Below are 25,324 nucleotides of genomic sequence, written 5' to 3' on the forward strand. Positions count from 1 at the left end.
AACTTTACATATTTTAAAATCTCAACCTCAAAGATTGTGATTTAAGTTAGAAATAAACTAGTTTCATAATATTCTAATAAAGACATTGGCTTTTGGCAAACCATTAGGATTTCAGTGACTAATTTATCATCATGAATGTCTATATAGGCTGTTAAGCTAGAACATATATGATCTGCTAAATCACTGATACACTGTGCCTCTTTGAGGATTATGAATGGATATGACAATGTCTGCAATATTAACAAATCTTGGTTTTCCATTACTCAAAATATATTCCGATGTTTTGAAAATATAAATTCTTACAGATTATTTGTGGCCAAATTATTCACATGTACCAACTACTATAGGTCAGGTCCATAACCACACTTGCTGTAATGAGCAAATGACTCTTCTCCACTCCCTTATTTAAAACTCATTCATCACTGAGAGTTATTCAAGCCACTTTTTCCTTTAATGTTCACACAATTTAATATTCTCTATTATGGAACTTCAACAAGAAAAAACTAAGCAATAGTTTTTCATCATTATCTTTAAATTTCCTATATATTTTTATTCCATGATTATTTTAGCCAAGTTAATTATATAACAAAAGACTTGTCTGTTTTAAAAAAAGGTTTTGAGCAAATACCTACATATCAGTTTCATCCTGCTTTATTGTCTTTACCCAGGAACCCAGAAGAATGATGGACATTTTCTCTTGAGTTCATATTTTGTTTTCAATTCTATGCAAAATGACTAATACAGGTGTTAAAGGGAGAAATGTACAACTTACGTTTAAACAAACTATACTTCTCATATGTTTTATACGTGACTATAAAACATTATCCATCAGGAACACTAGCTCTTAACTTTGTTTTTACTTCAAGATTAAAGTTTTGACTACTTATAAAGCATTTTCATAAAGTGATACAATCATTATCCACTTTAAATGAAGAAACTTTTTTTAAATTAATGTTATGTTAGTCACCATACAAGAAACATTTTTTTAAGATTTATTTATTTCAAAGAGAGCACATGCATGAGCGAGTCAGGGGAGGGGATGAGAAGAGAGACTCTCAAGCAGACTCCACACTGAGTGTGGAGCTGGATGCCAGGTTCAGTCTCACCACCCTGGTATCATGACCTCAACCACAACAAAGAGTCCGAGGTTTAACGGACTGAGCCACCCAGGCGCCCCAACAAAGGAGCATTTTTAATTAGTGATAAATATAATGAAAAAGTAAGCAAAAGAGCAGAAGATATACAAAGCATGTCTAAACCCTACTGAAAGATAACAGGATGGAAACCTTGTTACACGTAAGTAAACAGCCATATATTAAACAAATATCATTATAATGATCATGAAGAAGTCAAAGATAAGTAGACTGCTTGTCACTGAATGGAATCCCTCTCACCTTCAAAAGGAAAGTACATAATGAATTTTCTTGGTTTTAACAACAGAAAACACAGTACTAATTAAGGTCTCCCCAAGGTAAGAAAGCTTTAAAACATATTTATCAACAGGTTTTCTTTCATTGTAACATCTGGTCCATGAAAAAATATTATCAAATAAAATGTATAATCTTAAAACTCTAATGAAAGAGCTATAGGTGCCATACATGTCAGGTGCTCATGCGTATGCTGAATGAAACAAACAAGGGTCATATACTAAATAGTTATAGTACTGATTTTGAGGCTAATACCTGAAACAGAATTTCCATGTCTTTTGAGAAACATTCAATTCCCATCTTTCAAATAAAGCAATTCATGAGAGCTCATCCAACATTTACATAAATTTTAGCATTATAATGTGAAAAATGAGTATATAACATAAATGTATGTATCTGGTCAGCTGAAGAGAAAACAATATGAGAATAAATAAAAGCAAGTTCTACACAGAGTAAAAATCAAAAGGTTAAAGAATAAGAGCTTTGTATAATCCTCATTATATGAAGTCCCAATTGCATAAACAAAAACAAATGAGCCAGAAACATTAATAAAATCTTATCATTAAAAAACACCATATGATTACTCATATATTATCTGTACTTTGTATTCAGATTTAGTTATATAGATTTACTAGTGTATTTTCCTTTAGGCATTTGAAAAATAACACTAAATGTATACCCTATATTTCCTAAAGCATTTTACTATTAACAGTAACTTGAGTGCAAAAATGAGAAGAGATTCATCACAATTTCAAAGTAAAACCCCATGCATCACCAAATTCTATTGAAAACAACACTCATGGCAAATTTCACCTATCACTTGAAACATATTCCTGCCCTTGGATACCAGAAGCAAATTAAAAAACATGCTGTTGCTCTGCTCTGGCAGAGCTGGAATGTGTTATGTTTAAATAGTTCAGCATTCAGAGTTAGCTTGTTTAAACTACAATATAAAATCAATACAACTGTAGAATTCGGGGCAAAGTGCATCAGTAATTGCAGTAATTACTGTATTGAAGCAGCAGTAATAGGATAGCCAAATAATTTTAGAATATATTTTTCAAAGAGGAACTATTTTCTTTACTGGTCAACTTTTTAAATTTAAAGTATGAATTTTTTACATGTAAATTCATGTGTGTTTATTATTTATATACATGCAGATAATATACATACCATACACATAAAATCAATGTGTTTGTGTGTGTGTGTGTGTGTGTATGTATGGTATGTGTGCATGTGTCTACACACAAATATATATACATACTGATTTTATGAAGTCTAGTTATATAAAGCTTTTTCCTTACAGAAATCTAAAAAATACATTTCATCATTTCAAAATTACATTTCTTTTCTTGCAAAAAGAAATCAAACCTGAAGTTTATTTTTGGAAGCAGCTTAGGAAGTAATAAGCAAAGCCATATATCCCATTAAAACACTGAAGTTTTTCCCGCTGAAAACAAGTCTTTCCACAGAACTCTACTTTCAAGTCTTTTGAAACACAGAGATTTCATTAAACTCCTTCTTATTAAGCACCCTCTTTTTTATTAAGCTGTATAATACCAATTATGAGGTAGTTTATACAGTTAGTATCACATAAAACAATGAAAAAAAACTAAAGCAGCATATTAAAAATATTGCTAAAAATTTCATGCAAGGAGAAACCAGACATAAAGCTTTAATGGAAACTAAACTTGTGACTAGCATATGTTCTTGTGTTCTCCCTCAAAATTCAAAATTTTCATATAATAAACAGTATATTTAGTGGAATACCTATAAATTGCTGTGAATTTTTAAGAAACACAAAAACCACTGCCCCAAAACTCAATGGATTAACTCAGAGCCTTCTATCCTTTGTCTGTATTACTTAAAATAATGGAAGTCTCTATAATTATAAGCAGTTTTTAAATACATACTAAATGTGTAAAAAACACATGTATAAGTTTTTTCTGAATAGGCCATGAGTACAGTGAGGCAAGAACTTGAAGATCTGAGTTTTGTTTATTTTTGAGCAGGTAATGCTGAACTCATTATGGTAGTGCCGGGAAAGTGTCACTACTTACAGATTTGGCAGTAGCAGATATGTACTGGACAACCATCTCACGCTTGGTGGTAAAATCTTTGTTTCGTAAAGGAGCTTTACGGTCTTCATTAAGGTTCATGTCTTCCTGTTAGAAAGAAAATCTATTGTGAGCATTTACAAATTTCTGCTTCAGTTTCAAAGGTGATTAATAAATATTAATATTCTCTTTTAAAATATTCAGTCATGCTGTAACTAACGACAATGTTCATTTTGGTCGATCCTTCACTATTATTTTTCACTCCAGGTACCATAACATTGTATAAGTTTTACCATGTATTCATGGTTCATATCTCTACCTGATCAACTAATGAGCAGAAAGAAAAAATATTTTTAAGCTATTCCACAGAATAAATTGGCAGTTTTGTAGCATACACTAGATAACATTAGCACAGATATTAATTTACCATGACAGCAAAAATGAATAATTTAATGTTTGGCATATTCTCCCTCGGGATCACTATTATCTAGAAGAACAAATCTGATTTTTTAAACTAACAGGAAATACATACCTATAATATATCACTGAAGAAAAATTATTGAGAAGTTGTTGGATTTGGGAAGCAAAAAACAAAAATCAAAAATACAAGCAGCTGTGTTGAGATGACAAAAAACTACTCACTGGAGGAAAAAATATTGAGTTACAAGAATACAGTTTTGAGATTCAGTAAGTTTTAATTTGACTGTGAATCTTTTATTATGTAATATACACACATGTAAATTTTCACTAGACCAATTATTTTTCTTCATTTTTAACCTCATATTAACCCTTACAACACATTAAGACACTCATGAGGGGTCACAAAACCAAGCTGGAAGTGACGATGACTCAAAAAGCAAAATTAGGAGCACTGGGTAGCTCAGTCACTGAGCGTCCAACTCCTCTATTTCAGCTCAGGTCATGATCTCAGAGTCATGAGATCAAGCCCCACATTAGGCTCTGCACTCAGCAGGGAGTCTGCTTGAGATTCTCTTTCCCTCTGTCCCTCCCCTGACTCACGCTCATTCTCAAATAAATCTTAAAAAAAGTTACACCAAATGAAAAGACAACGTACAGAATGGGTGAAAATGTTTCCAAATCACATCTGATAAAGGACTTATATCCAGCATATATAAAGAACTCTCACAAATCAATAATTTAAAAAATACCCAAATACTAATGGACAAATGATTTGAACAGATATTTCTCTAAAGAAGATATACAAATGACTGGTAAGCACATGATGTTCGACATCATTATTCATTAGAGAAATGCAAATCAAAACCACAATGAGATACCACATCTCACTCCCATTAGGATGGCTCGGATACAAAAAAATGATAACAAACATTGGTGAGGTTATAGAGAAACTGGAACCCTCACACATTGCTGATGAGAATGTGAAATGATACAGCCACTCCAGAAAACAGTCTAGCAGTTCCTCAAAAAGTTACAAAGTAGGGGCGCCTGGGTGGCTCAGTGGGTTAAGCCGCTGCCTTCGGCTCAGGTCATGATCTCAGGGTCCTGGGATCGAGTCCCGCATCGGGCTCTCTGCTCAGCAGGGAGCCTGCTTCCTCCTCTCTCTCTCTGCCTGCCTCTCTGCCTACTTGTAATCTCTCTCTGTCAAATAAATAAATAATATCTTTAAAAAAAAAAGTTACAAAGTAGCCACATGACCCAGCTTACAGTCAAAAATAATGAAGACATAAGTCCACACAAAAATTTGTACATGAACGCTGATAGCAGTAACATCAAAGAGTAGAAATAATCCTAAATGCCCATGAAGTGATGAATGGATAAACAAATGTGGTATGTCCAGACAATGGAATATTCAGTCATAAAGAATGAAGTACTGATAAATACCATTGCATGAATGAAACTTGAAATCACATCATGCTAAGTGAAAGAAACCAGTCACAAAAGACAACATATTATATGATTCTATTTATACTAATTGCCCAGAATTGGAAATCTATAGAGACAGAAAATAGATTAGTGGCTGCCAGGGGCAAGGGAGGGGGAATGGGAGGATTGCAGTGTGCCTGCTGATAGGTATGGGTGGGTTTTTTTTGGAGTGGTAACAATGTTCTACATTGATTGTTGTGATAGCTTCATCACACTGAATATACTAAAAAACACACTGAAATTTAAATTTTAATAGTGAATTTTATGGTATGTGAGTTGTATTTCAATTTTTTAAAAACCAGTATTTTTTATCCTTTTATTCTCTTCATAATTCTAGGAAAGTTATGAGCAAAAAAAAAAAAAAATTAACTCATATGTAAGAACACAAGGGGGGAAAAGGAGCCATGAAAAGAAATCAAGCTGCATCTATCTATAGAATACCAACTTCACTGACAGCAAGAATCGCTTGATCTATATTTGCATGCAATGTAGTAACTCCTATGATCTGTTCAGTCAACAACTATAATTTCCGCTTATATATACAAAGAATCCTCCTTACTAACCACCTGGGTCACCCCTATCTTTCCTATCTTATTTCCTTATTTCCTTATTTCTCATTTGAATATCAGCCTTCTGACCTGAAGACAGAAGACCTTTTTCCCTCTCTCTCTCATAGGCTAGATCCAGCACTGTTGAGTCAAAGCAGATCAGAAAAACTAGGCTGGATAGCACTTTTAATGTAGTCCACAGATGCTCGTCTATGCTCAGAGTTGATTTCAACTAACAGAAAACCTACTACCTCTCAGGCAGTCCATCCCATATTAGGGAAGTTTAATTTTTCCCAAGTTTTTCTTTGAAAGACTAAATATACAACAGAACATAACAGCGAAATTAAAGTAGCAGGACTGTGTCATTATTTTTTCTTCCCTACTTTCTAAATACTGACTCACTTATTTACTGGACATGTGCCATGCACCAAGGACTATGCTAGGCTGGCTAGGGGAATGCAAACTGAAAGAAAGCTTGTACCCACAACTCAAATGAATTCTTTATGAAGCATTTAGACAATGCCTGATACTTAGTAAATACTATCGTTTTTAAATAAATATAAATAAATAATTCATGGTCTAGTATGGAAAAGATACATTCAAACCACTGTAACAGAGGCATGTATATGATGCTGTGGGAACACAGAGAAGATGTAAAGATCAATGATGTCTTTATCAGGATCTGGGTCTTACAGTCTGAGAAAAAGCTTAGTGAAGTCAAGGAGACTAGCAAGGTAACCACTGTGTCTTCTGTCATATTTGGTTGCTCAACAGCATTTAAACATGCTCTCTACATTTTAATACATTCTCACAGTACCAGTTCCACCTAACCAAGGAAGAATCCATAAAAACTGTATCTGTCAGACTCCCTTATAACTAGAGTACAGACATGTGATTTAGTTTCTACCAATGAAATATACTTATAGGATGTATAGATTCAGAAATGAACTATATAAAGAAGCAAGCCACAAGTAAGCGATCCATTCTGCTGAGATGGGTGGCAATACATAGGAAATATGGTTATGGAATAGTTGGCAGCATCTGCATGTTTTTCACCATGACGGTTTGACCAAGTAGTTCTGGGATGGCAACAGCTCCTACACAGGACTAAATTTCAGTTGTGTGGTTGTGAAAATTATTCTCATAGTATTATCTGAAGCTTGTTTCTGCAAACCCTCCTGATTCAAGAGCTACCTAGTATCTCTAAATAACAGTTATATATAACTAGCCAGAACAGATTCTCCATGTTCAATAATTTGGCTACTGAAGTAATTCCAGTGACTAGTGATAAAAGCCTGAATGAACTAAGGGAGATGGTAGTCAGACTGGACAGAGGTTAACAAGCTCAAGAACCATATAAATGTTATCTGAAGGCATCATTCTCTCCTTCAGGCTAAAGTAAGCCTACCTTAGTTCCATTTGACATGGCACAGTGTCCATATTTATTTTCCTAAAATACTCTGAGGTTTGATAAATGCAAGCAAGGAAAGGACTACCACTTCCATCCTCTTGAAATACTTCACCTCTTTTAATTCAGCCTCTGATTTTATGACCTTACTGGCCAGTGCATCATTCTGCTGATTCATAGTGTTTGTTTCAATCAAGATCCCCAAGCACTGCTCACATATGCTAAGCCAGGTTTCTAGAGCCTCAAAATATTCTGGTTAAATTATAGTCTCCTACGAATGTGGTAAGCATGAATCTGCACCACCCCCCCCAAGGAGAATCAACTCTGAAATGCTAACAAGATTCAGAGTCTGTATCTGTACACCTCATAGCCAGGCCTAAGAGTGTGGTAGTGTCTCTAGGTAGAGTTGACTCTCCTCCCCATGATATGTCTACACTGTAATGAGCCTCCATTCAATTTTTGATGATACACTGCTAAGATCAAGCCATCAGAGAAGAATCATGGAAGCAGGCAGAATAAGAATATGAGATTATAAACCTCAAAAGAATGCTCTCAGTTTTAAGTGTGATCATGCACATTAAGCCTGGTATATATTAACTAGCCTTCAAAGAATGCTTTAATAAATAATAATAATAATGCAAGATTGTTTCTAGCATACTCTATGCTATTACACGTTTCCATTACTTTATTCATAATGCTGTTCTCTCTGCCTAGAATGCTATCATCTTCACCACCCTCTCCCTCTAATAACTCTCACCCCGTCTTATTCCACTAAGCCCACCCAAATCCTTATCTTGTCAACTCTTAATCCTTCCAATTTAACTTCAGAGATCCCCCCTGAAATATCTTACTTAGAAATTACTATCTGCATTCTATTCTTCCATATTAATTCATATATTACAGCACTTAAACTAAAACTATCTGATAAATCCATCTCCCCTAAACTCTAAGCTAACTTGAAGGCAAAAACTGGGTCTTTTTTTTTTTTCTCCATACTCCCAGCAAAGACCATATTTCCTGGAATGACTAAGCATTTAATAAATATTTGTTGAACCAATGTGGTGTTTAGGAGCTTTTCTCTAAATATTTTAATTTGTTTTACAGCTACTGACATTTTTTACTCTTATAAATTTGCCATATAGGTTGACCGGGAATAGATACCATTCATATGAATAAAAGAGACCATAATGACTCATTTTATTCTTATAGAAATAATATGCATACTTCTAATTAAGCAGCTAATATTTCCAAATCATTAACTCCAACCTTATAATATAATCATTAAACTAAACAGAGCAATACTCATAACTCAATATTAATTCAATACAATGTAACAATATGAAACTCTTCTAAACTCTCTAGTTCTTACAGTACTCAAAACACAAAAGCAAGCTTTCAGTGTAACTACTTCTACAATACATGAGAAGAATATAGTATTTTGTAGTTTCAAAAAATGTTGTCTAAAGTCTAAATAACTGACCACTTGTATTTTCAAAGCCATATTTGTAAACACAAAACCATTTTTTTCTCCTTCCATACAAGCCATGATGCAGTGTCCCCATTAAAGATAAATTCACTTCTAGGGCGCCTGGGTGGCTCAGTGGGTTAAGCCGCTGCCTTCGGCTCAGGTCATGATCCCAGGGTCCTGGGATCGAGTCCCACATCGGGCTCTCTGCTGAGCAGAGAGAGCCCGCTTTCCTCTCTCTCTCTCTCTGCCTGCCTCTTTAGAATAAAAAAAAAAAAAAAAGATAAATTCACTTCTTCATCAAATAAACATCATATTCTTAAAGTTATTACAGAGGAGCCATATGAGAATAGAGTCAAATGAGACTAAAAGTCCTACCAGCTGCCTATTCATTTTCATATTCATTCATTAATTCATTCTCTCTCTCACTCACCTTTTCCCTTCCCCTCTCATTTTTCCTCTCTTCACTCATAAATTTTTAAATGTGACACTGTAATTTTGAAAACTTTCTTATATTCCAAAATCATTTTTTAACTTTTCCACTATTTTTCCTATTGTGCATTTTAAGAAGTAAATGTCAACCTTTTACATTTTTACATTTGTTCTTCCCTTCAAGAGAGACTACTTCTTCTTTCTTTCTATAAATTTGTTATAAATTTCTATGTATGTTCTATACTGATTCTATTTCTGTAATATGTCTTAATCCCAGTTTAAAGCTGCATTTTCCACGTGCTCTTTTAAAATCTGAACTTGCCTTCACCATCAAATGGTTGCCTTCCTCCTTGTGCTTCTTAAAAATTATTCAAATACTCTTTCACTTCCATGTTGAGGGAAACTGTGCCCCTGAATGGAATGAACCAAAGATATGCTAGTACCTAAAAGTATACCCTAGCATAAATAATGATTATAGTTTTGATTTTATAGCATTTGTTTAATTATCTTTTCTAAACATTCCATAATTCCTCTACCTTCTATGAACTAGAAAGGATTAAACATTTCTAAAACTCTAATAAAATTTTCAAGAATTTGCTCCACAATTAAAGTCAGCCAATTCTACCTGACATTAAATAACTACCTCATCTTTTCAAAAGATCCAGTTAACTTTATCTATACAGACTGCAGTATATAACATACAAAGCTCAGATGGAAAACAAAGTTAAAGGAAAAAAATTACCTAACTCTATTGTCTCTGCAAATAGTATAAAGTCAAAAGCAAGAAAAAAGCATTATATTGAATGAATGTTGTTGAGTATGGCACAAGAACTCTTCATCTATTTCTGCTTTCAGATCTTATTGGAAAAATGTAATTTTAATACTTACATACACCACTTTACTATCAAGATGGTTAATTCAGAATATATGCTGGATATTAGAAAATATAAACATTATTTTTACTTTCCCATAACCCTTAATTCTGCAAGAGTGGTTTCCACAGTCCAGAGACAACATAATGGATCCACTGCAATTTGTGAAAGATATAAACATTTTATTTTAAAAATACAAGAAAGAAGGTCTACTATTTAACATGGTAACATTGAAAGAATCAATGGATCCACAGGCCCAAATGGTACAGGAGGTATCTTAGGGCAAGAGTGAGATAGTCACAATGCACATCTGTACACTGTCAGTGTACTGCACCATACTGCAGCTTCCATGTACTTGGCAAAATGGATTTATGCGTTATTTTATCTAGCTTTGACTAAACCAACCATCAAAAATAACAAAAATGGAAAAGTGGTATTCAAAGAATCTTACAAAGACAAAAGACTGAAGATAATAGCAAAAATGTAAGCACAAGGAAACAAGAAAATGCTAGACTGTTACATAACCTACTCCTAAGTCTGAACCTTCCATGCATCATATCATATGATAAAAATAATGAAAATCTAAGGCTAATAACCTAATACCACAAGATTAAAAATTATATGTAGCCATTTGAAATATGGATATATATCGTTTTCAATGATGACTCCCGGGGCGCCTGGGTGGCTCAGTGGGTTAAGCCGCTGCCTTCGACTCAGGTCATGATCCCGGGGTCCCGGGATCGAGTCCCGCATCAGGCTCTCTCTGCTCAGCAGGGAGCCTGCTTCCTCCTCTCTCTCTCTGCCCACTTGTGATTTCTGTCAAATAAATAAATAAAATCTTAAAAAAAAAAAAATGATGACTCCCATTTTATGTGCATACTGTAGCTTAAAATATTAGGTAATGATAGTACAAAGCCACCTCAAAGTAGCACACCACTTAAAAGCCAACCATTCAGAGCATGAAGAGAGCTTTTTCAATTTTCTCAGCAATAATTAAAATCATGTGATACTCAATCCAGCACTTTAGTGCAGTTTTCTAGACTTAAAAGACATACGTTTAGAAGCTTCTTTTGAACTTTTTCTTTCATTAATAGCAAAAGACGAAAGTCCAGTGACATTGGGGAAAATCTTGGTAGAAGCTGAAGAAAAATATGCAAAACAACAGAGCATTAAACTAAAACATGTTCCTTTGTCAGCAAATACTGTCAGAAGACCCACAGAAATCATTGCTAAAACAAGTAGAAAAATAACTCAGTGCAGGAAATTTATCACGAAGTTGAATTAAAATAGTTTTTTTAAACAACTCAGCTTAAAATATTTGCTAGATTATTTCAATAATTAAATATAGAAAATACTTTTCTTTGAGTTAGTAATGGAACAAAAAAACATATTACAGATATAAATGATTTACTTAAAAAAAGATATTTTATGAAAAAAACTGTGAGAACGATTCCTAAAAAAGGTTACCACACATGTAAAATTTAAGCCAATCCAAGAAAGAAAACTGAAAACAAAGTCCACAAAGTGCTACAGTCAAAAAGGTAGTTCTTTTTAATTAAAGCAAGATATTTCAAATAATGTAGAATATCTGTAACAACTTGAAATGAGATAGTAGGTGAGCATGAAACCATACTGTACCTCACAGATATTTCTGGTTATCTCAACAAAATACTTAAAAACTGCTGAAATTTAGCATGACAGGCATTTTTTATTCATCAAAACCCAAAAATTCCTTAAAACTTTAACAATTAGTAAGAAAGTAACTGCTTTTCAAATAAATGTCATTTAAAAAAGAAACACATTGGCAGACCCAACTGCCTGATCAGTTTCCATCACCACTGCATGACTCACTTCTTTCTCCTTCTTCCTGGCAGCATTAGATCAACATTTATAGCAGACATGAGCACCCAAATATGGAGGTGAGGTTCTCTACATCACAAATGTAAAAGTAAAAATGCAGAGACCAAGACACTTATGAAATTAGTAGAAGCCCATTTTTTTAAAGCAAATTTTGATCCATTCATTTAAAAATATAAAACTGTAACACTCCAAATTAATTATAAGAATAACTGTCATCAAGGAAGATGAAAATTTACAAGTAATGATTCAGCAGAAAACCTCTGCTTGATTCACAGACTGCACTGAGAAAAGTTAGTACTATTATTTAATAAGTGTTGCTAATGATGTTGCTGTTCCACTGGAACCTACATATATCTGTCAGATCTTTGTTTCAATTTAATACACATTAAACCAAATAACCAAATGAAATGAACTTGGAACTAAACCTTCTAATTACTTACTTTTCTAAATAATACACAAAAAATAATGACACACTGGCATTGCTCTCACTAAAAAGTTAATCATAACAGCAAAGGATTTTATACCATTACTAAAACTTTAGAAAGGAGAGACAAGATGGCAGAGGAGTAGTGGACTGAAAGAACATCAGGTCACAAAAGTTCAGCTAGATAGTTATCAAATCATTCTGAATACATACAAACTCAACAGGAGATCAAAGAGAAGAAGAGCAGCAATTCTAAATACAGAAAATCAACCACTTTCTGAAAGACAGGACGTGCGGAGAACTGAATCCAAAGCAATGGGAAGAAAGACAAGGACAGAGCGGCTGGCTCCAGGCAAGCAGTGGAACACAAAATCAGAACTTTTAAAAGTCCGCTCCACTGGGGCGCCTGGGTGGCTCAGTTGGTTGAGCGGCTGCCTTCAGCTCAGGTCATGATCCCGGACTCCCAGGATCAAGTCCCGCATCGGGCTCCCAGCTCCTTGGGGAGTCTGCTTCTCCCTCCGACCTTCTCCTCTCTCATGCTCTCTCTCACTCATTCTCTCTCAAATAAATAAATAAAATCTTAAAAAAAAAAAAAAAAGTCTGCTCCACTGAGGGATATCACTCCAGAGGCTAAGCGTAGGTGGAGTCCTCACAGTGACAATGGGGTCTCAGGACGCAGGAGATCACTGAAAGAACGAGGGGGTCTGAGTGTGAAGGAGCTCCCACGTATCAGAGAGGGGAAGGTGACTACAGAGACAGATCCAAGGATTGACCTCTCAGCTTGGGACTACCTTAAACCATGATGCGCAGCACAGTTGGACCACTGCTCTTTGAGCAGGGACTCCACAAGTGGCAGATCCAGGGAGACTCACATTCCTCCTCTGGAGGCAGGAATCTGCTGGGTTTGGAGACTCCACTGGGATGTGCACCAGAGACAGAAACACTCAGTCACAGACCGAATGAGCCCAAAGAACAGCCGGACACCAGGGAGACAAGAGTGATTGACACCTATTCTCTGAGGACACACTGAGGAGTGGGGCCCTGAACTCCCGGCTCCTCGGGGCTGGAGAATAGGCTGTGATTTTCACTCCCATCCTCCAGAGCTCTACAAAAAGCATTCAGGGGAAAAAACCACCCGATAGCGAACTCAGATTTCTTAGACTGGCCCCTAGCAAGGGGAATGAAATTCCATCTTGAGCAAAGACAGTCGAGAATCAGTACAGATGCCCCTCCCCCAGTAGATCAGCAAGACCATCCAGCCAAGACCAAACTCACTGATCAAGGAAAACAGCGGAATTCCAGAAGAGGGGGAAAAGAAAAGAATGGAATTCATAGCTTTCTCCCCAAGATTCTTTAGTCTTCAAAGTTAATTAAATTTTTTTAATTTTAATTTTTTCTTATTCTAATTTTTTAACATTTCTTCTTTCCTCTTTTAACATTTTTTAAATGATTTATCTTAGCAAAACCTTTCCTAAAAAAATCTTTTTAAACATTCATTATTATACACATATTATATCCATCATTGGATATAACTTTATTTTTGTATACACATAGGGTTTTTCCTCTAAAAAATTTTGGCACACAATTTCTTCTAATAGATAAAAATATACCCTAAATATACCACAGGGCTCTATTCTAGTCTCCAGCATGAGCAAATTCTCGCCACTTTCTTTTTCCAACTAACTTACCAATTCCTTTTTTAAATTATTTTTTAAATTTTCATCTTTATACTCATATTCCATCCCTTCATCATTTTTAAGCTAATTTTTCTATATGTATGTTTTTCTTTATTTAAAATTTTGGGAAGTAGTTTCTTTTTATTTTTTTTTGAAGATTTTTTTTATTTACAGAGATCACAAGTAGGCAGAGAGGCAAGCAGACAGAGAGGAAACAGGATCCATGCTGAACAGAGAGCCTGATGCGGGCGGGGCTCAAACCCAAGACACCGGGATCATGACCTGAGCCAAAAGCAGAGGCTTCAACCCACTGAGCCACCCAGGCACCCTGGTAAGTAGTTTCTTCTAAGAGATCAAAATAGACCCAAAATCAAGTGGGTGGCTCTATCCTATTCACCACTCTAACATACATACATATATTTTTTTTATTTCTATTTACCCTCTTTGTTCTCACCCCCGTTTTGGGTTTCTTTTGATTTGGTTTGCGTACATTTTTCTGGGGTCCTTGCCACACTTTCCGTATTTTATTTTCTTGTTCATACATTCTTATCTAGATAAAAATGACATGGCGGAAAAGCTCACCACATAAAAAAAAAAAGAAGAGGCAGTACCAACGGTTAGTTAGGCACCTAATCAGTACAGACATTGGTAACATGTCAGATGGAGAGTTCAGAATGACAATTCACAAGGTGCTAGCTGGGCTTGAAAGAGGCATGGAGGATATTAGAGAAACCCTGTCTGGAAAAATAAAACCCCTTTCTGGAGAAATAAAAGAACTAAAATCTAACCAAGCTGAAATCAAAAAAGTTACTAATGAGGTGCAATCAAAAATGGAGTTTCTTACTGGTAAGAAAAAGGAAGCAGAAGACAATATTAGTGATATAGAAGACCAAATGACAGGGAATAAAGAAGCTGAGCAAAAGAGAGACAAACAACCAGTGGACCACAAGGGGAGAATTGGAGAGATAACTGATAATCCATAAGACGAAACATTATGAGATAACGGGGATTCCAGGAGAAGTAAAAGAGAGAGGGGGCAGAAGGTATACTGGAGCAAATTATAACAAACAATTTCTCTAATATGGCAATGGGAACAAGCATCAAAATACAGACGGCATAGAGAACCCCCCTCAAAATCAATAAAAATAAATCCACACCCCAGCATCTAATAGTAAAACTTCCTAGTCTTAGTGACAACGAGAAAATCCTGAAAGCAGTTCGGGACAAGAAGTCTGTAACATCCAATGGTAGAAATAAAGACTGGCATCAGACTTATCCAAAGAGATTTGGCAGGCCACAAAGAACTGGCATGACATATTGAGACACTGAATGTGAAACATATGCAGCCAAGAATATTAAATCCACCTAGGCTGTCATAGAAAATAAGAGAGATAAAAACCTTCCAGGACAAATAAAAATTAAAAGAACTTTCAAACACCAAACCAGCCATACAGAAAATATTGAAAGAGGTCCTCTAAGCAAAGAGAGAGCCTAGGAGGAGACGAGGAAAGGAACAGAGACAATATACAGTAACAGTCACCCTACAGGCAACACGGTGGCACTAAATTCATACCTTTTGATAGTTACCCTAAATGTAAATGGGCTAAAAGTCCCAATCAAAAGACACAGGGTATCAGAATGGATAAAATAACAAAACTTATCAATATGCTGTCTACAAGAAACTCATTTTATACCCAAAGACACCTCCAGATTTAAAGTGAGGGGGTGAAAAACAATTCAACATGCTAATGGACATCAAAAGAAACCGGGGGTGGCAATCCTTACCTCAGATCAATTAGATTTTAAGCAAAAGACTATAATAAGAGATGAAGAAGGACACTATATCATACTCAAAGGGTCTGTCCAACAAGAAGATCTAACAATTTTAAATGTCTATACTACTAATATTGGAGCAACCAAGTATATAAACAAATTAACTAACAAAATCAAAGAAACACATCAATAGTAATAAAATAATAGTAGAGGAGTTCAACACCAACCTCACTGAAATAGACAAATCCTCTAAGCAAAAGATCAACAAGAAAATAAAGGCTTTAAGTGACACACTAGACTAGATGGACATCACAGATATATTCAGAACATTCAATCCCAAAGCAACAGAATAGACATTCTTCTCTACGGCACATGGAACATTCTCCAGAACAGATCACATCCTGGGTCACAAATCAGATTTCAACCAGTACCAAAAGATTGGGATCATTCCCTGCATATTTTCAGACCACTATGCTCTGAATCTAGAACTCAATCACTAGAGGAAAACTGGAAGGAACTCAAATACATGGGGGCTAAAGGGCATCCTACTAAAGAATGAATGGGTCCACCAGAAAATTAAAGAAGAACTGTAAAAAATCATGGAAACCAATGATAATGAGAACACAACTGTTCAAAATCTGTGGACAGAGCAAAGGCAGTCCTGAGAGGAAAGTATATAGCCATACAAGCCTTTCCAAATGAACAAGAAAGGTCTCAAGTATGCAACCTAACCCTAAACCTAAAGGAGCTGGAAAACAGCAAAGAAAACCTAAACCCAGCAAGAGAAAAGAAATCAGAACTATCAGAACACAAATCAATGAAATCAAAGCCAAAAGAACAGTAGAACAAATCAACAAAACTAGGAGATAGTTCTTTCAAATAACTAATAAGATTGATAAAACCTGGCCAGACTTATCCAAAAGAGAAAGGACCCAAATAAATAAAATCATGAATGATAGAGGAGAGATCACAACCAACACCAAAGAAATACCAATAATTATAAGAACATATTATGAGCAACCGTACGCCAGCAAATTTGACAATCTGGAAGAAATGGATGCATTCCTAGAGATAATAAAAACTGCCAAAACTGAATCAGGAAGAAACAGAAAACCTAAACAGACCCATAACCAGTAAGGAGATAGAAGCAGTCATCAAAGATATCCCAACAAACAACAGCCAAAAACCAGACGGCTTCCCGGGGAAATTCTACCAAACATCTAAAAAATTAATACCTGTTCTCCTGAAACTGTCCCAAAAAAATAGAAATGGAAGGAAAAATTCCAAAACTCATTTTATGAGGCCAGCATTAAGTTGATATCAAAACCAGACAAAGATCCCATCAAAAATGAGAAATCTAGACCAACATCCTTGATGAACACAGAGGTGAAAATTCTCATCAAAGTACTAGCCAATGGGATCCAACAGAACATTAAAAGTATTATTCGCCATGACATAGTGGGATTTATTCCAGGGCTGCAAGGTTGGTTCAACATCTGCAAATCAATCAATGTGATACAATACATTAATAAAAGAATAAGAACCATAAAATACTCTCAATAGATGCTGAAAAAGCATTTGACAAAGTACAGCATCCCTTCCTGATCAAAACTCTTTAAAAAGTGTAGGGAGAGAGGGTACATTCCTCAATATCATCAAAGCCATTTATGAAAAACCCACAGCGAATATCATCTCAATGGGGAAAAACTGAGAACTTTTCCCCTAAGATCAGGAACATGGCAGCGATGTCCACTATCACCACTGCTATTCAACACAGTACTAGACGTCCTAGCCTCAGCAATCAGCCAAGAAAAAGAAATTAAAAGCATACAAGTCGGCAAAGAAGTCAAACGCTCACTCTGAAGATGATATCATACATTATGTGGAAAACTCAAATGACTCCACTCCAAAACTGCTAGAACTTGTACAGGAATTCAAGAAAGTGTCAGGATATAAAATCAATGCACAGAAATCAGCTGCATTTCTATACACCAACAACACGACAGAAGAAAGAGAAATTAAGGAGTCCATCCCATTGACAATTGCACCCAAAATCATAAGAGGCCTAGGAACAAACCTAAGCAAAGAGGCAAAGAATCTATACTCAGAGAAATATAAAGTGCTCATGAAAGAAATTGAGGAAGACAAAAAGAAATGGAAAAACGTTCCATGCCCATGGATTGGAAGAACAAATATTGTGACAATGTCTTTATTACCTAAAGCAATCTACACATTTAATGCAATCCCAATCAAAACACCATCTTTTTTTTTTTCAAAGAAATGGAACAAATATCCCTATTATTTATATGGAACCAGAAAAGACCCCGAATAGTGAGAGGAATGTTGAAGAAGAAAGCCGAATTGGTGGCATCACAATTTCAGACTTCAAGCTCTATTACAAAGCTGTCATCATCAAGACAATATGGTACTGGCACAAAAACAAACACATAGATCAATGGAACAGAATAGAGAGCCCAGAAGTGGACCCTCCACTCTATGGACAACTAATCTTCAACAAAGGAGGAAAGAATGCCCAACGGCAAAGAGTCTCTTCAACAAATGGTGCTGGGAAAACTGGACAGCCACATGCAGAAAAATGAAACTGGACCATTTCCTTACACCACACATGAAAATAGACCCAAAATGGATGAAGGACCTCAATGTGAGAAAGGAATCCATCCAAATCCTTGAGGAGAACACAGGCAGCAACCTCTTTGACCTCAGCCGCAGCAACTTCTTCCTAGGAACATCGCCAAAGGCAACAGAAGCAAGGGCAAAAATGAACTATTGGGATTTCATCAAGATCAAAAGCTTTTGCACAGGGGCGCCTGGGTGGCTCAGTTGGTTGGACGACTGCCTTCGGCTCAGGTCATGATCCTGGAGTCCCGGGATCGAGTCCCACATCGGGCTCCCAGCTCCATGGGGAGTCTGCTTCTCCCTCTGACCTTCTCCTCACTCATGTTCTCTCTCACTGTCTCTCTCTCAAATAAATAAATAAAATCTTTAAAAAAAAAAAAAAAGCTTTTGCACAGCAAAGAAAACAGTCAATAAAACCAAAAGACAACTGACGGGATGGGAGAAGATATTCACAGAAAACATATCAAATAAAGGGATAATATCCAAAATCTATAAAGAACTTGTCAAACTCAACACCCAAAGAACAAAGAATCCAATCAAGAAATGAGCAGAGGATATGAACAGACGTTTCTGCAAAGACATCCAGATGGCCAACAGACACGTGAAGAAATGCTCCACCATCACACTCGGCATCAGGGAAATATAAATCAAAACCACAATGAGACACCACCTCACACCAGCCAGAATGGCTAAAATTAATAAGTTAGGAAACGACAGATGCTGGTGAGGATGCGGAGAAAGGGGAACCCTTCTACACTGTTGGTGGGAATGCAAGCTTGTGCAACCACTCTGGAAAACAGCCTGGAGATTCCTCAAAAAGTTGAAAATAAAGCTACCCTCTGACCCAGCAATCACACTACTGAGTATTTACCCTAAATATACAAATGTGGGAATCTGAACAGGCATGTGCACCCGAATGTGTATAGCAGCAATGCCCACAATAGCCAAACTATGGAAAGAGCCTTAGATGTCCATCAATAGATAAATGGATAAAGAAAATGTGGTGTGTATATATACAATGGAATACTATGCAGTCATCAAAAAGACAAAATCTTCCATTTGCAATGACATGGATGGAACTAGAGGGTATTATGCTGAGCAAAGTAAGTCAATCAGAGAAAGACAATAACCATATTATGTCCTTGATATGAGGAATTGGAGAGGCAGAGTGGAGAATGTGGGGGTTACGGAAGGAAAAATTGAAACAAGATTGGATGCGGGGAGAGAGAAACCATAAGAAACTCTTAATCTCACAAAACAAACTGAGGGTTGCCAAGGGGAAGAGGAGTATGGGGAGGGTGGTAGCATTGGTAGCATTATGGATATGCATATAGGGTATGTAATATGGTGAGTGCTGTGAACTGTGTAAGCCTAATAATGATTCACAGACCTGTACTCCTGGGGCAAATAATACATTATATGTTAGTAAAAATAATAGAAAAAATTTTTAAATTAAAAAAAAATAAAATTTTAAGTCATTTTAAAATCTTGTTCATGTTTTTCTCATTCTTTATTATGTCTGTATTTTACAACAGACATAGTACATACGTATATGCATAAAATTTTTAAATAAAATACATTGGGGTTACTTGCTCAAACACACACTATTTTTTCTAACAAGATAATAAATCAAGAAGTTGAGAGACTATTAGTGCAGAGCTTGACAAACTTTCTACATAGGACCAGATAGTAAATGTTTTAGGCTTTGTGGGTCACAGGGTCTTTATCACCATTATTCAACCTGCAGTTGTAACACAAAAGGAGCCACAAATGATATATAAACAAATGGCTATGGCTGCATTCAAAAATACTTATAAACACTGAATTTCATATATTTTTCATGTGTCCTGAAAGACTTCTTTTGATTTTTTTCCAGCAATTTAAAAAATGTAAGGTTAAAACATTTTTTCAAATTATTCTTACTTTTGAGCCATAAAAAATAAAATCCTAGAGGCAAAGATAGTGTATTTGTCATCTTTATGTTCCCCTGAGAAGGGTATGTGCTATGGTGAGTGCTGTGAAGTGTGTAAACCTGGCGATTCACAGACCTGTACCCCTGGGGATAAAAATATATTATATGTTTAAAAAAATTTTTTTTAATTATATTTAAAAACTCATTTAATAGTGGTAATATTCTCATTAAACATTAGAATATTCAAGTCACAAAACAGAAATGTTATAAAAAGTTTTTAAAACACTGTCAACACTGTACACAAAAACTTAGAAACTAGTAAGAATCATTTTTGCCTAAGGCTACAAGTATGATAAAGGCAGGTGCATGTCTGAAACAGAGTGAGCCAGTGGGAAGAGTAGCATAGGAAGTTATCAAAGGAGGGAAGGTGAGGATCAGATCATATAGGGCCTTATAAGACATTTAAGTGTACTGACTTTTGTATACCAAGTGAAATGGGAGCCATGGAGAGACCTGATGAGCCAACTGATAGAATACTCTTCAGGATTTAAATGGATAATATTTCTGTATTGAAAATATCCTGTAGAGGGTCATGGTGAAACATGGAGACCAATTAAAAGTTGTAGTAGTCCTATAGTCCTACCACTACTATGGCAGCCCAGGTAAGATTTCAATTAGTGTGGGGTCAGTAAAGGTGTTAAGAAATGGTCAGCTATTCCAAGTACCGTACTTTGAATGAAGAGTTAATGGGTTACGAAATGAATTAAAGGTAAGGAAAAAAATAGTAAAAGACAATTCAAACGATTTTGGCCTTAGTAACTAGGTAAACAGATATACCACCAGCTAAGAAGGGGAAGACACTGGGAGGAGCAGGTTTGGAGTAGAATATCAGCAGTTCAGTTTTGAATATATTACTTTGGAGAACTCTACTGATCATCCAAGGTGAAACACTGATTTTGAAGTTGATATATGTCTAGAGTATAGACATGAGGACTAAGCTGGAGGTAAATTTGAGAACTGTGAGCACACAAATGGGATTTAAAAGCTCAGTATTGGTTGTTAATTACCAAAGAAGATAATATGAAGAGGAAAAGATGTCCTAGGCCTCTACTTTAAAGGCTGAGAACATGAAAAGGAATCAGCAAAGAATACTGAAAAGAAGCTGCCAAAAAAGCAGAAGGAAAACCAAATCAATGTTGGGGGTATGGAAGGGAGGAAGCATTTCAAATTGGAGAGAATGATCAACTGTATCAAATGCTCCTGCAAGGTCAATTAAGATGTTTTATCTCTATTGTAAGGCTGTCACTGATGTTTTCTATTCTTTTCCCAATCCCAGTGAGTATCCTTATGATATGATCCTTGCTTTAAATTCTCCATCAGGCATGTTATTTACATCTTTTTCACTTAGATTTATAGCCAAGGCCTTAGCTTGTTCTTTCATTTGGCATAAATTCCTTCACCTTTGCATTTTCTCTAAGTGTCTTTCCCTGTGTTAGAAAATCCAGTTATGTTTCCTGCTTCCTGCAAGTAATGTCCTTATGAAGAAGAGGTCATGTACTGCCCAAGGCCTGGAGCTTCAGGGAGTGTCTCTGGTGTTTGCTGCATGTACTCTGCTGTTGCGATGGGGTGCTATATCCTTTAGACCAGTACTCTGCAGAGGCCCTCCTTACCTGCTGTGGCCAGTGTTTGGTCCCTGAGCTGAATGTGGTGAGTTTAACCAGGTATACTCTGGTCTCCTTACAGAACAAGTCCTATCTCCATTTCCACTGGAACTCCCTTCAAAACTCTCTGGTCAGGAGATGTGGTGAAGTCAGAGCTTTATGCTGGTCTTCTGAAGGTTAGGCCCACTTGTGCTGGTCCTGAAGCAGGCCTGAGAAGGGTACCTCCAGTGAAGCACAGGGGGTGGGGCTTGGTGTAAGCAAATTATGCAGGCAGTGTTGCTGCTGGGCTGCTTCAAGCAGCTGGCTCACAGTTTATGTTGTTATGTGTGGGGGAGGGGAAGGGCTCCAGCCAACTCCTTTGTTCCCAGAGAGGTATCTCAGTGAATGCTGCCTCTCAGGGGAAAGCTCAGAGGATAGCAAATAATTCCCATTCATTCCAGATGCTCTTCATATTGCTTTTACCAAGCAATCTGTCCTTGGGTTGCTGCCTGCCTTCTCTCCAGGAGCAGGGTGGTGCCCTCAGGGCTCTATCCCAGCCAATCTTGCTGACGTTCAAAATTTCAGGCTTTAAACCCTACTGGTTTCAAGAACTCATGAAACTCTGCCCTTCTTGTTTTCCAAAGCCAAGGGCTTTGGTGAAACAATCTCCATGTACACCCCCCCCCATGTGCTTCTCTTTCTCTCTCTGTCTCTCTCTAGCCCTTCTCCAGACCAGAGCTCCCTCCCCTCCTCAGTAGCTTTGATCCATTCTTCCCTTAAACCACATCTCTGCACTTCCTACCTTCTTTGATGTGGTCTCTTCTCTCCCTTCATTTGTAGAGTTTATTCTTTCAGTCTCCCGGTTGATTTCTGAGGTATTTAGACTGATTTGATAGCTATCTACCTGTGTTCACGAGATGAGTTGAGCCTAGTGTCTTCCTACTCTACTGCCATCCTCCTCCTTCTCTGAGGCACTGTTTCTCCTCTATGTTTTCCATTGTTGTTGTTGTTGTTGTTTTAAGATTTTATTTATTTACTTGACAGAGATCACAAGTAGACAGAGAGGCAGGCAGAGAGGGAGAGAGAGAGAGGGAAGCAGGCACCACGCTGAGCAGAGAGCCCGATGCAAAACTCGATCCCAGGACCTTGAGATCATGACCTGAGCCAAAGGCAGCAGCTTAACCCACTAGGCCACCCAGGTGCCCTCCATTGTTGTTTTACCCTCCATCTTCCCCACTCTATTTCATATACCTAACAAGATACCTTGTGTTGTTTCCAGCAAAGTATAATTTGGCCTGTTTTACTTTACAGAAACAGAAACACAAATCAGTTAATTAAAAAACTGGATTCAATGTGCCTGAGACTACAAAATACTAGAGAACACAAATAAAAAAGAGAGGCCCTGCTTTCTGGAGCTCACTGTAGAAGTAATAAGTGAGGATGTTTTAGTTCAAAAACACAGATACTTCTGAAAATAGTTCTGTGTTATCAACAGGTTTCTGGTCTCTATTTTACATTACAAACACAATCCATACAAACATACCTACTTGAAACACCATGCTATCTTGGACACACAAATTTTAAAATCACAACAAAAACAGGGGTCTAACTTACCATCATTTTTTCAAAGAGATCCAGTACTTCCTTTTCTGACAAATTCAAAGATCGTTCATCATACAATGGCTGAGCTGCTGGAAACTCACTCATTGTAACTTGAGAATCAATAGGATGTTGAATAAGAGGTTTTTCTTTTTTGACAGTAGATTTTCTAAAACTTGTAATCCGGTCACGCTACAAAGAAAAACATAAGAAACTCTAAGAAAGAAACCCAGAATCACAAATACAAAGTACTGAAACATCAAAATAGCACTTAATACAAGAAACATCAAAATAGCACTTAGTATAATATGTATCATTAGTGTCTTTTGACAAACTCTTAAGCAACAAGCTCCAGTTAGAGATTGTACAATTTTGAAAATTTGTAGTAGTTCTTCAGTCTCAGAAGTCTGAGGTGTGAAAAGCATTTCTCAAAAGTAAACCTTAGTCCCTTATTTCTGTTTCACACAGTAAGTAGGTTAAAAAAGAAAAAAAATTCTGCATTAAGGTCACGTGGTTGTTTAGGGGAGAATATAGCTTTGAACTATGAGAAATAAAGAAAGGAAATATAAAGAGCCCCAATGTTCAATTCTAAGAGGTAAATTACAACATTTCTCTCTTCGAAGTGCCAAAAATTGTGACAAGTATCTATGGATACTTTGTCAGCATAGCAGTTGGGTGTAATAGTTAAGGACTTAGATTCTGAAGCCAGACTGGGTTTGAATGTGCCCTTTACTAACTGAGGAACCCTGTGTAAATTATGTTTCCTAATCTCTAAAATATGTGTAACAAGTGGCATCTGGGTGGTTCTTTCAGGTAAGTGTCTGACTTCATTTCGGCTCAGGTCATCATCTAGTAGGGATCATGAGATCAAGCCCCACCCACAGAGGGCTCTATGCGCAGTGGGGAATCTGCTTGAGATTTTCTCTTTCTCTAAAATAAATACATAAAGTCTTTAAAATACAGATAACAAGTACCTATACCACAGTTATACTGAGATTAAAATAAGTTGATATGTTTAATGTACTTCTCTATTTATTATAATTGTTGCTGTTACTATGACTGCCCTTTTTTTCCCTGAAAATAGAGAATAACAAGACATCACCTTTTCTATTTAATGGCAATGTTAATGCATACAGAATTATCTTATTCTTACAACTACTATTATGAAGAACTTCAGGATATTGACTCTGAAACTTTGGTTCCATGCACAATCTCTAATAATTAGCTTGCTATTTCACATAAAGTATATTAATGAGTCTAGGTACATATGAACATCCCAATCTGTTTTAAACCACAAAACACTAGACCTCAAAAATTAGTAATGTCCATAAAACTGAACACAACTCAGTTTTATTCTGGTTTCTGTTAGAAAGCACATGCATACCATCAACTCATGTTAAACAAGCACACATGTTAGATGTAAGAACAGTATATCTTCCTGCCATGTTACTGAGTCCTTATAAATTATTTCAAATATTACAATTATTACAAACTGCATCACAGAAGTTATTACAACTACTTAATTTTCTGTTGACTCCCCCCATAAAAAGAATACACTTTTAATTTTGATTCCAGGAACCCTTTTTTTTTTTAATTAAAAGCTGTATTTTTAAAGAAATATGAGCAGTTTTATGCAGCTTATTTAGGATTACAAAAATGATTTCAGTACATGGTTTCATACAATGAGAT

General features: G+C 36.2%; 1 protein-coding gene across 7 annotated transcripts in view; it reads right to left on the reverse strand.

The window, feature by feature from the left end:
• Nucleotides 1-25,324, reverse strand: part of DIAPH2 (diaphanous related formin 2) — a 980,096-nt gene that overhangs the window by 904,130 nt on the left and 50,642 nt on the right. For all 7 annotated transcript variants that reach the window (XM_013047536.2, XM_004775974.3, XM_013047535.2 and 4 more), the window contains 2 exons: nt 23,651-23,827; nt 3,488-3,592 (listed from right to left, as the gene is read on the reverse strand). In XM_013047536.2, coding sequence (XP_012902990.1) covers nt 3,488-3,592; nt 23,651-23,827 — 282 coding nt within the window. The remainder of the gene's footprint in view (nt 1-3,487; nt 3,593-23,650; nt 23,828-25,324) is intronic.

Source organism: Mustela putorius, unplaced genomic scaffold, assembly GCF_011764305.1.
Source record: "Mustela putorius furo isolate JIRA1106 unplaced genomic scaffold, ASM1176430v1.1 tig00003846_pilon_pilon_pilon, whole genome shotgun sequence".
Lineage (NCBI taxonomy): Eukaryota > Metazoa > Chordata > Mammalia > Carnivora > Mustelidae > Mustela > Mustela putorius.